Below are 14,208 nucleotides of genomic sequence, written 5' to 3'. Positions count from 1 at the left end.
TATAATTTACCATCTATAAATGTAATTAATGTTAACAAATTATACATCCTTTCAAAGGTCTAAGGGCTCAACATTGATTTCCGATCTCTGTTTCATGATAGCAATGCTCCAGAAACAGCAATTTAGTTATTTGTGCCAGGAGTACAAATGAAAACATGCAATATCAAAACGGGACTTTATACCTTTGTTATGAAAACGCGATCGCCAGATGAATCCAGTTCGCCACACTTGGGTCAGTTGTCTATGACAAGCGTTCATTGAAAAACATCCAAAAGCACTTTTTGTCCATAAAAGTGATAAATCTGAGAAATATTGATATATTCTCCATTGTTTACATGAGATCTCGCCTGAAAGAATTGCCCTTCGTCATCGTTCTTCAACAAACTATGCCATCTGAGCAGCATTCATGTTGTAAACTGTATATTATATTATATATTAGAGTCTCATAAACAAAACCAGCTGTCTCCAAAGTCTATTTTTAAAAATGGGGCGTAGTTTTATTCATAATAGCCAAGCAGTGAAGTCAGATTTTGTGTCGTCTTGAAAGGCGGAGCCTTAACTTTACTCTGTATGCTTCCAGCGATTTTACAGAGAAAAAACTTTAAGAAACCATAATTTTTGTTAATCATCTTCAAATTTGAAACATTACTTCTTTAGACTTGTGGCTTTGAGAGCATTGTATTTCTGGGTTGTCTTGGAACATTTATTATTGTTTTTTTAGATTATAAAAACATGTTCAGCACAAAATATATCCATTACTATAAACTTCAGCTTCTCTAACTTTAAAAAATAACAACATATATTAATTGTGAACTTAGAAAATAAAGCCCAAAGTGTCTTCTTTCAAAAAATACTACAACTGTGTCCAAAGGGTTCAGAAAATACAACCATTTAAGTTCAGGTATGTCATTTTCAACAGGTTAAGAAGTTCTTTTTCAAATTGTAATAGTACATTTTCATGTTATTAATGTTCTGACGATACATTGTGATCAGATGAATGCCACTTTTGTAAATAAAAGTACCAATTTCTTTCCATAAAAGCTAAATCTGTACATTAATCCAAACTTTTGTTTGCAAATACCTTTTCTAAAAATGTATGTCCTCACATGTGGAAAGCAGGACTACTTTGTGAAATTTTAAATAATACCAAGCTATAGAAAGTCTGATTTTTTTAATCAAATTATTTATTATGTTTCCAGCAGTGTTGGTCATTCATGTTTTTGAGACGTTACAGCTGATTTTCTGTAAAGCTGCTTTGCAATACTATGTGTATTGGGAAAAGCACAAATAAAAAACTATACAAATAAAAATTATTTGACTTGATTTTACTTATGTTTCTATGGGTTTTTCTACTTTAGCAAAAAAATCTAAATCAAAATCTCAATGTTTTCTCTTTGCACTGCCAACCATCTAAAAATAAAATTATACATTTTAAATTCTTATTCTATGTACTGATTACCATTGGCCCATGTCTGCCAAACATGTTGAGTGATCCAAACATCATCTGCAGCCTGACACGGAACCTTTGGTCAGATTTTAGGAGTGAAAGCACTTAACTGCATAGAGAGCTATAGGATACTCCCTTGCTCCCTATTTAGTGAATGACAACCTTCAGTGCTCTCTGTCTGCACTGGTCTGAGTTCGAAACAGAAACAGTTAGAAATGCACTGTATTTTTATCCTAACTCTATATTAAGCCTTGGAAAATGTATAGTAAATATAGGATTTCTAATAAAAACTTGTGCTATGGTACATGATAGTGTACATTATGTTTAACAGTGTGGCGTTTCAAAATAAATTGCTCAGATTTAACAAATGGCATATCGGATGAAATTAGAGACTAATCTTTTTACTCAAACAGGTTTCAATGTAAAAACGTAGGTTTCTTACCAGATGCAGTTTTGTTGGGGTTTCTGACAAAGACAAACTCAGCTGTGATAGGTGTCATGTTGTTTTGTTACATGATTCCGTGCATGTTTAAAACTTTACTGACAGAGTCTTCTGAACTGAGATCGGTCGGTAAACATAATTTAAATTATGAGTTATGTATAGCCAGAGGTTAAATTGGGCCGGAGCGCACCGGAGCGCAGCTCCGCCTCCTCAGGTCCACAACACACCCTGCCGGAGCTCAGCTCCGTCTCCTTCAGCACCAAATATTGTTATTCCACTTAAATAATTTTTCATATCCTGACTCCTGGCAAATACATGGCATATGAGACTGAATAATTAGCAAGACTACACAGAGACACCCAGGCTACATGGAATTATCAGACGTCATAAATGCATTAATCGCTGGTTCAGCACCCCGCCCACAACCATCAAGGGAAAACGTCTAGGTTACGGATGTAATCTCCGTTCCCTGATGGACGGAACGAGACGTTGTGTCGGAGAAGCGACACTAGGGGTCTCTCTTGAGCACCGAATATGCCTCTGATCCATTGAAAAAAGGCCAATGAGAAGTTGGCAGTCAGTATTTGCATACCCCGCCCCCGGACATACGGGAATAAAGGCGAGGCAAATACTAGAGTTCATTCAGGATTTTTCTGAGGAGCCGGAAATGGTTCTGGCCACTACAGCGGTTCGGCTCAGCGACGTGGCCGGGAAGACACAACATCTCGTTCCCTCCATCAGGGAACGGAGGTTACATCCGTAACCTAGACGTTCCCCGTCTGTCGCTCTCTCCACGTTGTGTCGGAGAAGCGACACTAGGGGTCCAATTTAAATCCGCCATGCGCTGAGCCGTGTACGTGTTCTGCTGACACAGGAGCGGGCATGTATTTGTTACATGCCAAACGACCAGCTGTGCCAGGGCACGTACCCTTCCCCAATGCCCCAGAAAGTCGTCGGGATCCTTTTGGTTACCCTAGGCAGGGGAACAAGGTGACGCTTGCCAACCTAGGAACGGGCCAAGCCTGGCTGGGCCTCTTTTCTCTCTATGTTTCTTGCATAGAGCAATAGACAGCCGGAGCCCTTACACGCACTGAGGGAAGGGGGTCTTACCCAGTTTCCTCTATTTTTCAGGGGGGGGAAGACCCGCAGAGACCACCCCTGCCCAACTGGGGAGGTATGGTGGTGAATACGTCACATGTGTTCTTAGACGACACGTGGAAGTGGCGCGGTGGCAGATCCTGCCTCAGCGAGGGTGGAGTTGCTACACACGGCGACCGGGGGCAGCCGAAACTTACCCAAGGAAAGCGCAGGGTCTGCTCGTAAGGGGACCGTATCGCGGAAAAATACACACAGGGGAGTCAGCGTAGGAGGCCCTTACTCTGTGGAGCACCTATACCAGTACAGGGTAGCCATCAGGGTACCCGCAGTGGCTTGGGTCGGCAAGTTCCTCCGCCGAACTGCGGACCCATGAGGGTGGGATCAACCCTCATGGGTCCGGAATCAACCAGGGATTCACGTTGAGTGGAGTCTCCTGGGAAAAAAGACGCACTGTTTTACCTCAAGCGAGGAAAGGGCGTATACGCAAGCGATTCACCCGGCCAGCCCATCAGCGTGTTACCGAGTTCTACTGGCTCGGACCTGAGAAAACACGGGATGAAACTGGCTCAACCCTGAGATTGTAGTATCTCGCAAAGGTGTTGGGTGTCGCCCAACCCGCTGCTCTACAAATGTCTGCCAGGGAGGTACCCTTAGCCAGTGCCCACGAGGGCGCTAACACTCCATGTCGAGTGAGCTCGGACCTGCAAGGGTGGGAGCGCGGCCTGGGTGTGATAAGCCAATGAAATGGCATCTACAACCCAGTGGGAGAGCCTCTGTTTGGAGACAGCGTTTCCTTTCGCTGTCCCCCAAAGCATACAAAGAGCTGCTCAGAGTGTCTGAAGCTCTGCGTGCGGTCCAGGTAGATGCGCAAAGCACGTGCGGACACAGCAACGAAGGGGCTGGGTCTGCCTCCTCCGGGGCAACGCTTGCAGGTTCACTACCTGGTCTCTGAAGGGCGTGGTAGGAACCTTGGGCACATAGCCCGGTCGCGGTCTTAGGATCACACGAGTGTCTGCCGGACCGAACTCCAGGCAAGTGTCAGCTGACAGAGAGCGGCTTGCAGGTCCCGACCCTCTTGATGGAAGCGGCGTGATCAGCAGGGCCGTCTTAAGGGAGAGGGCCCTGAGTCCAACTGATTCTAGCGGCTTGAAGGGAGGTCTCTGGAGGCCCGTGAGGACTACCGAGAGGTCCCAGGAGGGGAACAGGCTTGGCCGGGAGGGATTTAACCTCCGAGCCTCTTAGGAACCTGATGATTAAGTCGTGCTTACCAAGAGACTTACCGTCTACTGCGTTGTGGTGAGCAGCGATAGCAGCGACATACACCTTTAGGGTGGAAGGGGACAGCCTCCCTCCAGCCTCTCCTGCAGGAATAAGAGCACTGACCTAACTGCGCACCTCTGTGGGTTTTCGGCCCTGGAAGAACACCAATCTACTGAACAGGAGCCACTTCTGGGCGTAAAGCTGCCTGGTGGAAGGGGCTCTGGCTTGGTTGATCGTGTCTCACGACGGTAGGTGGTAGACCGGCTAGATCTTCCGCATCCCATCCAGGGACCAGGCGTGGAGTTTCCAGAGGTCTGGATCGCGGATGCCAGAGCGTGCCCTGCCCCTGAGAAGAAGGTCCTTCCTCAGGAGAATTCAGCCAGGGAGGGGCTGTCGCGAGGAGCACGAGGTCCGAGAACCAGGCCCGGTTGGGCCAGTAGGGAGCCACTAGTGTGACTTGTTCCTCGTCCTCCCTGACCTTGCACAGCACCTGTGCAAGAAGGCTCACTGGGGAAAAGCATACTTGCGTAGCCCCGCGGGCCAGCTGTGCACCAGCGCATCTGTCCCAAGGGGAGCCTCTGTTCGGCCGTACCAGAGCGGGCAGTGGGAGGTCTCTCGGGAGGCAAGCAGGTCTACCTGGGCTCTGCCGAACCGTTCCCAAATCAGCTGGACCGACTGGGGGTGGAGCCTCCACTCTCCACTGGGTAAGCTCTGTCGTGACAGTGCGTCCGCTACCACATTGAGCTTGCCGGGGATGTGAGTGGCACGCAGCAACCGGAGTCGCTGCTGGCTCCAAAGGAGGAGACGACAGGCGAGGCGTGACATGTGGCGGGGCGTATGCCGCCTTGGCGATTTATATGCGCTACCGCGGTGGTGCTGTCTGACCTGATTAGGGCGTGTTTGTCTCGAGTTAGCGGGAGAAACGCCACAGGGCAAAGAAGACAGTCAACAACTCTAGGCAATTGATATGCCAGCGCAGCGGGGCCCCTCTCCAACGGCCCGCGGCTGCGTGCCCTTTGCACACGGTGCCCCAACCCAATCTGGAGGCGTCGGTAGTGACCAGGACGCGTCGGGACACCTGCTGCAGGGGCACTCCTGCCGTAGAAAGCAGAGGTCTGTCCAGGGTTGTAGTGTTTTTCGGCAGGCGTGGGTGATCGTCACACGGTGCGTGCCGTGGCGCCATGCTCGTCTCGGGACTCGAGTCTGAAGCCAGTGCTGAATCGGTCTCATATGCATCAACCCCAGCGCCGTGGTAGCGACGGAGGATGCTATATGCCCCAGGAGCCTCTGGAAGAGTTTTAAAGGGACCATTGTGCCTGGCCTGAATTTGGCGAGGCATTTCAGCACCGACTGCGCACGCTCGTTGGTGAGACGTGCGGACATTGAGACTGAGTCTAACTCCATGCCGAGAAAGGAGATGCTCTGGACCGGGGTGAGCTTGCTCTTTTCTCGGTTGACCTGAAGCCCCAAGCGGCTGAGGTGCCTGAGCACCTGGTCTCTGTGAGCGCATAGTAACTCTCGGGAGTTGAGCCAGTCGTCGAGGTAGTTGAGTATGCGGACGCCGGCTTCTCGGAGCGGGGCAAGAGCTGCCTCTGCGACTTTCGTGAAGACGCGAGGGGACAGAGACATGCCGAAGGGGAGGACTTTGTACTAGAAACGCCTGGCCGTCGAACATGAACCGTAGAAAAGGTTGGTGTCGCGGCAAGATTGAGACGTGAAAGTACGCGTCCTTCAGGTCTACCACTGCGAACCAATCTAGGTGTTGGACGCTTGTCAAGATGCATTTGTGCGTGAGCATTTTGAACGGGAGTTTGAGCAGCGCTCGATTGAAAACTCGCAGGTCCAAGATTGGTCGTAAGCTGCCGCCTTTCTTGGGTACAATGAAGGGCTGTAGAAACCCTTCTTCATTTCGGCTGGAGGGACAGGCTCTATCGCATCTTTGAGTAGAAGAGTAGCGATCTCCGCGCGCAGGAATTTGGCATGTTGGCTGTGCACTGCGGTAAAGCGGACGCCCGTGAAGGGGGGCGGGGGCCTGGCAAACTGAATTGCGTAACCGAGTCGGATGGTCCGGGCCAGCCAGCGAGATGGGTTGGGAAGTGAAAGCCACGCATCCAATCTCCGTGCTAGGGGCACCAAGGGGACGGTTATTTTTGACGTACCCGGCGGGGCTTCGCAGCGGGGTGGAGTAGGTAATATGCCGTCGGGAGGCTCAGGTGCTGAGAAAAAACTCAAAGCACTTACCTTGCTCCGCACATCCGGCAGGGGGCGGGTTGGTGACTGAGGAGGAGGTCCTGTAGTGGCGTCCTCTGGACTCGTCAGAACCGGCCGGCCGGGGGACAGTCGTGGGGCTGGAAGCAGGCTTGAGGCCGCGTCCAGCGTGCCGGGACTGTTGAGATCTGGGGGCAGAGTGCCGTGAGAATGGCATTTGCGGGCCAGATGACCCAGAGACAAAGGAAATAGCTCTTTTATTGAGAATTTGGGTACCGCTGCCCCGGTTAAGGGGAGCGGCAAAAGAAACGTTTTTAAAGGAAAATTCTCCTCCCTCGCCCTCGGCAAGCAGACGGGGCAGGGCCCGGGGCGGCAGGTTTGCGGCGGGGCAGGATATGTGATATCACCTCCGTCTGTTTCTTCACCGCGGAGAACTGCTGGGTGAAGTCCTCAACGGTGTCACCGAAGAGACCGAACTGGGAGACTGGGGCGTCGAGAAAGCGAAGCTTGTCGGTCTCACGCATCTTGACCAGGTTCAGCCATTGGTGTCGTTCCTGGACCACGAGGGTGGCCATCGCCTGCCCGAGTGACTGCGTCGTGACCTTCGTGGCTCTGAGGGCGAGGTCGGTCGCTGAGCGCAGTTCCTGCAGCACGTCGGGATCAGGGCTACCCACGTGCAGTTCTTTGAGCGCCTTGCCTGGTGGACTTGCAGGAGGGCCATGGCGTGCAGGGTGGAAGCGGCAGTTCCGGCGGCGCTGTAGGCCTTCGCTGTCAGCGAGGATGTTGTCCTACAGACCTTGGAAGGGAGTACAGGTGGTAGGGTTTCCGGGGCATAGATGGAGCGCAACAGCCCTATCCACCGGGGGGATCGCCGTGTACCCGTGGGCCGCTCCGCCGTCGAGGGTAGCGAGAGCGGATGTGCGTGTGGCTTTGTGATGTCGTGTGGTGAACGGTGCCCTCCACAGCGACGTCAGCTCATCGTGCACTTCCGGGAAAAACGGCTGTGAGCGGCGCCCGGACCTTAGGAACCAGTCGTCCTACCGCGATGGCTGTGGGGAGGAAGGGGGGTGCCAGTCCAAACCCACGCTGGCGGCGGCCCGGGAAAGCATGTCGGACATCTGAGCGTCAGCCTCGGCTTGGGCGTGCTGGCCCGAAGGCGGCAGCCCAAGGGAGTCATCCGCATCAGACGCCACGCTCTCCGATGCAGCGGCAAGCTCATCCACTTCTAGCTCTAGAGGATAGGCAAGCTGGCTGTGAGGCGAGCTGCTGTTGCCTCGAGCACGGACGGGAGTCAATGAGCGTGCTGGGGGACGGGTGGTCCGAGGGGGGGTACCCGACGGAGCCGCGCCCGCTGCCATCCCCAAATCACTTCCAGTGCCACTCGCACCGTCCTCAATCCCGTGGGAAGAAGGAGCAATGCGAGGTGCGGCTGGAGTGGCTTGCTTCCGGTTGAAAGCGAGCCGCGACCGCAACGTTGTCATGGTCATGTTCTCGCAGTGAGAACATGAACCATCCACAAACGCAGCCTCGGTGTGATCGCTACCCAGACACACGAGACAGCGCCTGTGGCCGTCTGAAGCGGAGAGCACTCTACCGCATCCAGGAACTACACAGGGGCGGAAAGTCATCTTTAAAAAGACGCGTCCTGAAAAGGACGTTCAACGCCGCTGTGTATTTTGCTCTTTTAGAGAAAATTACTCTTTTAAAGAAAATCACTCTTTTAAAGAAAATCACTCTTTTAAAACTTTTTTTTATACTGCGCTGCCGAAGCGCCCAGGGGCAATATGCACTGCCGTGCAAGGAGAAGAATCGCCGCTGTAATGCGCCCTCAATCCAACAGCAGGCAGTAGCGTCAGAGGACTACAGGAATGGGTGTGTTTCACTGCGAACAGCATGTACAACCATCGGCTCCGAAGAAAATTTCTGAATGAACTCTAGTATTTGCCTCACCTTTATACCCGTATGTCCGGGGGCAGGGAATGTAAATACTGACTGCCAACTTCTCATTGGCCTTTTTTCAATGGATCAGAGGCATATTCGGCGCTCAAGAGAGACCCCTAGTGTCGCTTCTCCGACACAACGTGGACAGAGCGACAGACGGGGAACTGTCACTATTCTAAGACAGCGACGTTACCATGGAATCCTGCTAACGGCTAGAGCGATCGAATATAAAAATAGCATGTAGCTAGAACATGTTATATAACTAAAGCATGTTAGTTTACATGTTAAATGAACTACTAAATGAAGAATAACATCAGCTGCGTGAGCATTTAAAGTAATATATTGATTTTTAACAGTTTGCATATACTGTAGGTGCACGACAGTGAGGCCAGACTGCTCCTGTCTATACTTATATGAGCCCATTATTATCCCATTTGTTACCTAATATTTATACACATATTACACAGAAGGAAAGGCTCCTCATTACCATGGTTAGGTCAGTGTGCTAGTCTTAAATAATAGTAATACTAATAATAAATGTATGTATTTATGAAAAATAAATACTAGCTGAAACACATCTTGAAACTTTAAACTGCCACTGTTGATGTCTAATACATTTTACCTTTAGATTATTTCATTTGAAACTGAAACATTTTGTCAAAATATAACAGTTACTTTTACTGTAAAATCCTGAAACAAATTTGTAAAGGTGATAAGTGTAATTATTAATATTTTTAACTATTTTGGTAAAGGGGCCACATCGGGTTTTAAGTAGTGCATGGGGAGGCCACATTGTAATGCTTTTGAGATACAATGTTCTGCATTGATTTGGTTTTTGTAACTTTTAAGGCCAGAAATAGTTGTGTACTCAATTTTCTGAAGTGTATCTGTGACTAATGGGACTATTCTGCAATTGCCTAAAGTATTGTATTGCTCTACTTAGATACTTTTCTATCAGGCATTACAAAACTCAATAAAGGCGGAGATTATAATTTTTTTTCCAACTCTACTTCCCTGTTAATTAGTTATTCAGTTTTACTAATAATTTAAAAAAAAAATTATAGAACGTTTAATGTTTCTCGCAAAGCGGGCGAGTTTACTCTTTTTTTTTATTTACCCGTTTACGTGCTAAAAGTGTCATGATGCGTTTCTCCTGAATGGTTTTTCAACACTCAACAGTATAACACAGTGTTATGAATGAGGCAACGAAGGCAGACGAGGGGGTGCGGATCCAAAAGCAGTTCTCTTTATTGACACGAAAGGAAACAAACAGACATGGACAAACAAAACTACCACGATGGGCAAAATAAAAACAAAACACGAAAACACTGGAGCTGGGAACACGGGAACACAGGCATGGGAGCGAACATCAACAACATTCAACGACAGACAAGGAGAAAACAAGAAGCAGGGCTTAAATACACAGGGAGTGATGACTAAATAGGACACAGGTGAGAACAATGAACAAAATGGCAGTGATAATGACAGGTGGATACTGGGAAGTGTAGTTCTTTAACCAAATGGCAGTGATGATGACAGGTGGATACTGGGAAGTGTAGTTCTTTAACAAAATGGCAGTGATGATGACACAGGGCAGACAACAGAGGAACGTGACATAGCCCCCTTCAAAGGAGCAGCTTCCAGACGCTCCTCAGAAAAAAGGGAATACTCCAAAAAAAACAAAAAAATCATCCAAGGAGAGGGGGACCAAGGGCAAACAGACAGACCAAGGGAGCACAAGGGGCAAACCGACAGATCAAGGGAGCACAAGGAGCAAACCAACAGATCAAGGAGGCACAGGGGGCAGACAGGCAGTCCAAGGGGGCACAGAGGGCAGGCAGGAAGTCCTAGGGGGCACAAAGGGCAGGCAGGAAGTCCTAGGGGGGCACAAAGGGCAGGCAGGAAGTCCAAGGGGGCACAGAGGGCAGGCAGGAAGTCCAAGGGGGGCACAAGGGGCAGGCAGGAAGTCCAAGGGGGCACAGAGGGCAGGCAGGAAGTCCAAGGGGGCACAGAGGGCAAGTACAGGTTCAGGAGGTCTGGGAGCTGGCCACAGGGCAAGGATAGGTTTGGGGAACCTGGGGGGAGGCCACTGGACAGGGACTGGGTCAGGGGTCCTGGGAAGAGACCACAAGACAGGGACCGGGTCAGGGGGTCTGGGAGGAGGCCACAGGACTGGAACAGGGTCAGGAGGCCGGGGAGGAGGCCACAGGACAGGGACTGGGTCAGGGGGCCCGGGAGGAGGCCACAGGACAGGGGCCGGGTCAGGAGGCCTGGGAGGAGGCCACAGGACAGGGGCCGAAGGAGGCTCGGGAGTCGGAGCCGAAGGAGGCTCAGGAGGCGGAGCCGTAGGAGGCTCAGGAGGCGGAGCCGTAGGAGACTCGAGAGGTGGAGCCCCAGAAAGCTCTGGAGTCTCTGGGAGCAGAGCCGTAGGAGGCTCGAGAGGCGGAGCCCCAGAAAGCTCAGAAGTCTCTGGGAGCAGAGCCGTAGGAGGCTCGGGAGGCGGAGCGGCAGGAGGCTCAGGAGGCGGAGCCGTAGGAGGCTCAGGAGGCGGAGCTCTGGAAAGCTTGGGAAGCTCAGAAGGCAGAGCTCTGGAAAGCTCAGGAAGCTCGGAAGGCGGAGCTCTGGAAAGCTCAGGAAGCTCGGAAGGCGGAGCTCTGGAAAGCTCGGAAGGCGGAGCTCTGGAAAGCTCGGAAGGCGGAGCTCTGGAAAGCTCGGAAGGCGGAGCTCTGGAAAGCTCAGGAAGCTCGGAAGGCAGAGCTCTGGAAAGCTCGGAAGGAGGAGCCCTGGGAGGCTCGAGGGGTGCTGGCTCTTGGACGGTCATGGCTACTGGCGCTGGCTCTTGGACGGTCATGGCTACTGGCGCTGGCTCTTGGACGGTCGAGGCTACAGGCGCTGGCACAGGGACGGTCGAGGCTACAGGCGCTGGCTCGCTGGCGTCGGAGGCTACAGGCGTTGGCTCGCTGGCGTCGGAGGCTACAGGCGTTGGCTCGCTGGCGCCGGAGACTACAGGCGTTGGCTCGCTGGCGTCGGGGGCTACTGGCGCTGGCGTCGAGGGCTACAGGCGCTGGCTCGCTGACGTCGGGGCTAACGGCTCGCTGACCGTGGCAGGCGTGGGCTCTGGCTCGCTGGCCGTGGCAGGCGTGGGCTCTGGCTCGCTGGCCGTGGCAGGCGTGAACTGGGGAGCGGAAGCCTTTCTTCTCCTCCTCCTCCAGGCGGACGAAGCTGGCAGCATTGGCTCCTTGACCACGGCAGGCATGAAGGTTGGCTCGCTGGCAGACGTGAAGGGACGAACCACGGGCGAATGGCGGGTTACCACTGTGGGAGGAGCTACGGGGTTCTCCTCGACGATGTCCACAGTGAATGAGGAACCGCAGGCCAGTAGAGTCTCCTCCACGAACGCGGAGCGTCCAGCCGCGCGTTGCCGGTGGCAACCGCTCCTTGATCACACTGTTCAGGTTCACCCGAAAAAACACGACCAGGGAGGAGTCAGGGAAGTCAGAGACACTCGCCAGCTCGAGGAAGTCACCGACATGATCCTCCACCGGTCGGTCCTCTTGCCGCAGGCAGAGCAGGCGATAGTTGGCTTGCTGAACCGCTGGATCCATTGTGGGTCTGTCGTTCTGTTACGAATGAGGCAACGAAGGCAGACGAGGGGGTGCGGATCCAAAAGCAGTTCTCTTTATTGACACGAAAGGAAACAAACAGACATGAACAAACAAAACTACCACGATGGGCAAAATGAAAACAAAACACGAAAACACTGGAGCTGGGAACACGGGCACACGGGCACACGGGCACACGGGCACACGGGCACACGGGCACACGGGCACACGGGCACACGGGCACACGGGCACACGGGCACACGGGCACACGGGCACACGGGCACACGGGCATGGGAGCGAACATCAACAACATTCAACGACAGACAAGGAGAAAACAAGAAGCAGGGCTTAAATACACAGGGAGTGATGACTAAATAGGACACAGGTGAGAACAATGAACAAAATGGCAGTGATAATGACAGGTGGATACTGGGAAGTGTAGTTCTTTAACAAAATGGCAGTGATGATGACAGGTGGATACTGGGAAGTGTAGTTCTTTAACAAAATGGCAGTGATGATGACACAGGGCAGACAACAGAGGAACGTGACACACAGGCTGCATGAATATGATAAATAATTACTGCAAGAGTTACATTTACATACAGGTGCGAAGGGACGTTTCTAAATTGTACAAATAAAAAATACATTTACATATGTAAATGGCTTGCAATATTTTCAAACATGTTCCTTTCATACATTTTACGAGGGTGAATTCCCTTGCCTGCCTGTTAACATTCAAGATAAAAAATTATAATAAAATAAGTGAATTGTAAAGTATTTGTCTTTGTTTGAATAACTACTCAACCCTACCTTACACATTAATACTGGAAAAAGAGCCCCTTTGGTGTAAAAACACATTAAGTCATTTTACGGCGGGATTTTGAATGATGACCATTCACCGTAAACAAGGGCTCCCCCTCCCTACATAAGCCAATTTAACCACTGTGTATAGCGAAGCCAAAATACAGTGTCCACGCATGTGTACACGGTGTCGCACAAGGTTATAGGTAGTTAATGGTTAGGGTTGGGTTAAGGGACAGCAATTATTGTTGTTTTCAGGGATTATGCATTTAATTTAGAAATAAAAAAGACTAACTAATTGTTGGTGCAGTGCATGTATCATTTGCATTGGCTTAGACTGAATGTATTACCAAAAGTGAGGAGGGTTTCTATGGCAACCTGGTGTAGTTCTTCATCTGCTGAGTCACACAATGACACCACAGCATCAATGCTCTCCACAGCCTATAAAATATGTTGAATGACAAGAGAGGTTTTGCAACAGTAATGTATAAAATCACAGTCAAGTTGCATAATCAAGGTATTAAACTGACCTGCAGGCAGCTAAGAGCAGCACATGCAGCTCTTGGTTTGTGTAACCCTGCTTCTGATAAGGCTTGTGTGTAACAATTCAAAGCCTGTCAATAAACATACAGTAAACAGAGACACACATATAGACAAGATTATCCATTTTATCTCCTCCATGTGTCCTCAAACATTTTGTACATACTGTTACAGTGAGGATTCAAATTAAAGCCAATTTTAGTGTCAGTGTGTCCAGTCATTCAACCACCATCAACAACTGCACAGAGCCTTCGAAAGGGTCCAACAAAACTGACCTTTGATCTGAAGGGCTTGTGTGAGGCAGCAGAGGACAGGAAGGCTGTAGCAGCCTTGCTCAGGTCAGGGTCATCAGAGGTCAGCAGTCCAGCAACAGCCCCCAGGGTTTGAGGGCGGGGCTGGAGAGAGGTGAAGGACACATCCTGTAGCTGCTTGAGAGCAAGCTTTGTATCACCACAGCTGAGGGCCTCTGCAAACATGACTGGTTGGACACAAAAAAAATATATTTAGTAATAAATGATAATATTCAATATACTTCATATTGTACAGGGCTGTGGAAAAGTATTTGCCCCCCTACTGATTTCTACTAAATCACACTAAATTGTTTCAAAAATGCAAACAAAATCTAACATAAAACAAAGGCAATCTGAGTAAACACAAAATAGAGTTTTTAAATGATAATGTTATTTATTGAAGTAATACAATTATCCAATACCAACTGGGCTTGTGTGAAAAATTATTTACCCACTTAGTTACTAAATCCCCAAATCTATGAAACTGCATTCATAATGGGGTTCAACTGGACTTGACACACACATGCCTGATTACTGCCAGCCCTGATAAATCAAATCAACACCTAAATACAACTTTTT

At 50.2% G+C, this 14,208-nt stretch overlaps 1 protein-coding gene across 2 annotated transcripts in view; it reads right to left on the bottom strand.

The window, feature by feature from the left end:
• Nucleotides 1-14,208, bottom strand: part of LOC127619901 (rho family-interacting cell polarization regulator 2-like) — a 93,602-nt gene that overhangs the window by 3,483 nt on the left and 75,911 nt on the right. For both annotated transcript variants that reach the window (XM_052092931.1, XM_052092932.1), the window contains exons 19-21: nucleotides 13,615-13,817; nucleotides 13,330-13,413; nucleotides 13,150-13,240 (exon numbers count right to left, since the gene is read on the bottom strand). In XM_052092931.1, the coding sequence (XP_051948891.1) occupies nucleotides 13,150-13,240; nucleotides 13,330-13,413; nucleotides 13,615-13,817 (378 nt within the window). The remainder of the gene's footprint in view (nucleotides 1-13,149; nucleotides 13,241-13,329; nucleotides 13,414-13,614; nucleotides 13,818-14,208) is intronic.

This window comes from Xyrauchen texanus, chromosome 26 (genome assembly GCF_025860055.1).
Source record: "Xyrauchen texanus isolate HMW12.3.18 chromosome 26, RBS_HiC_50CHRs, whole genome shotgun sequence".
Taxonomy (NCBI): Eukaryota; Metazoa; Chordata; class Actinopteri; order Cypriniformes; family Catostomidae; genus Xyrauchen; species Xyrauchen texanus.
Note: the sequence above shows the minus strand (reverse complement) of the source record. Positions and strands in the feature narration are given on the sequence as shown.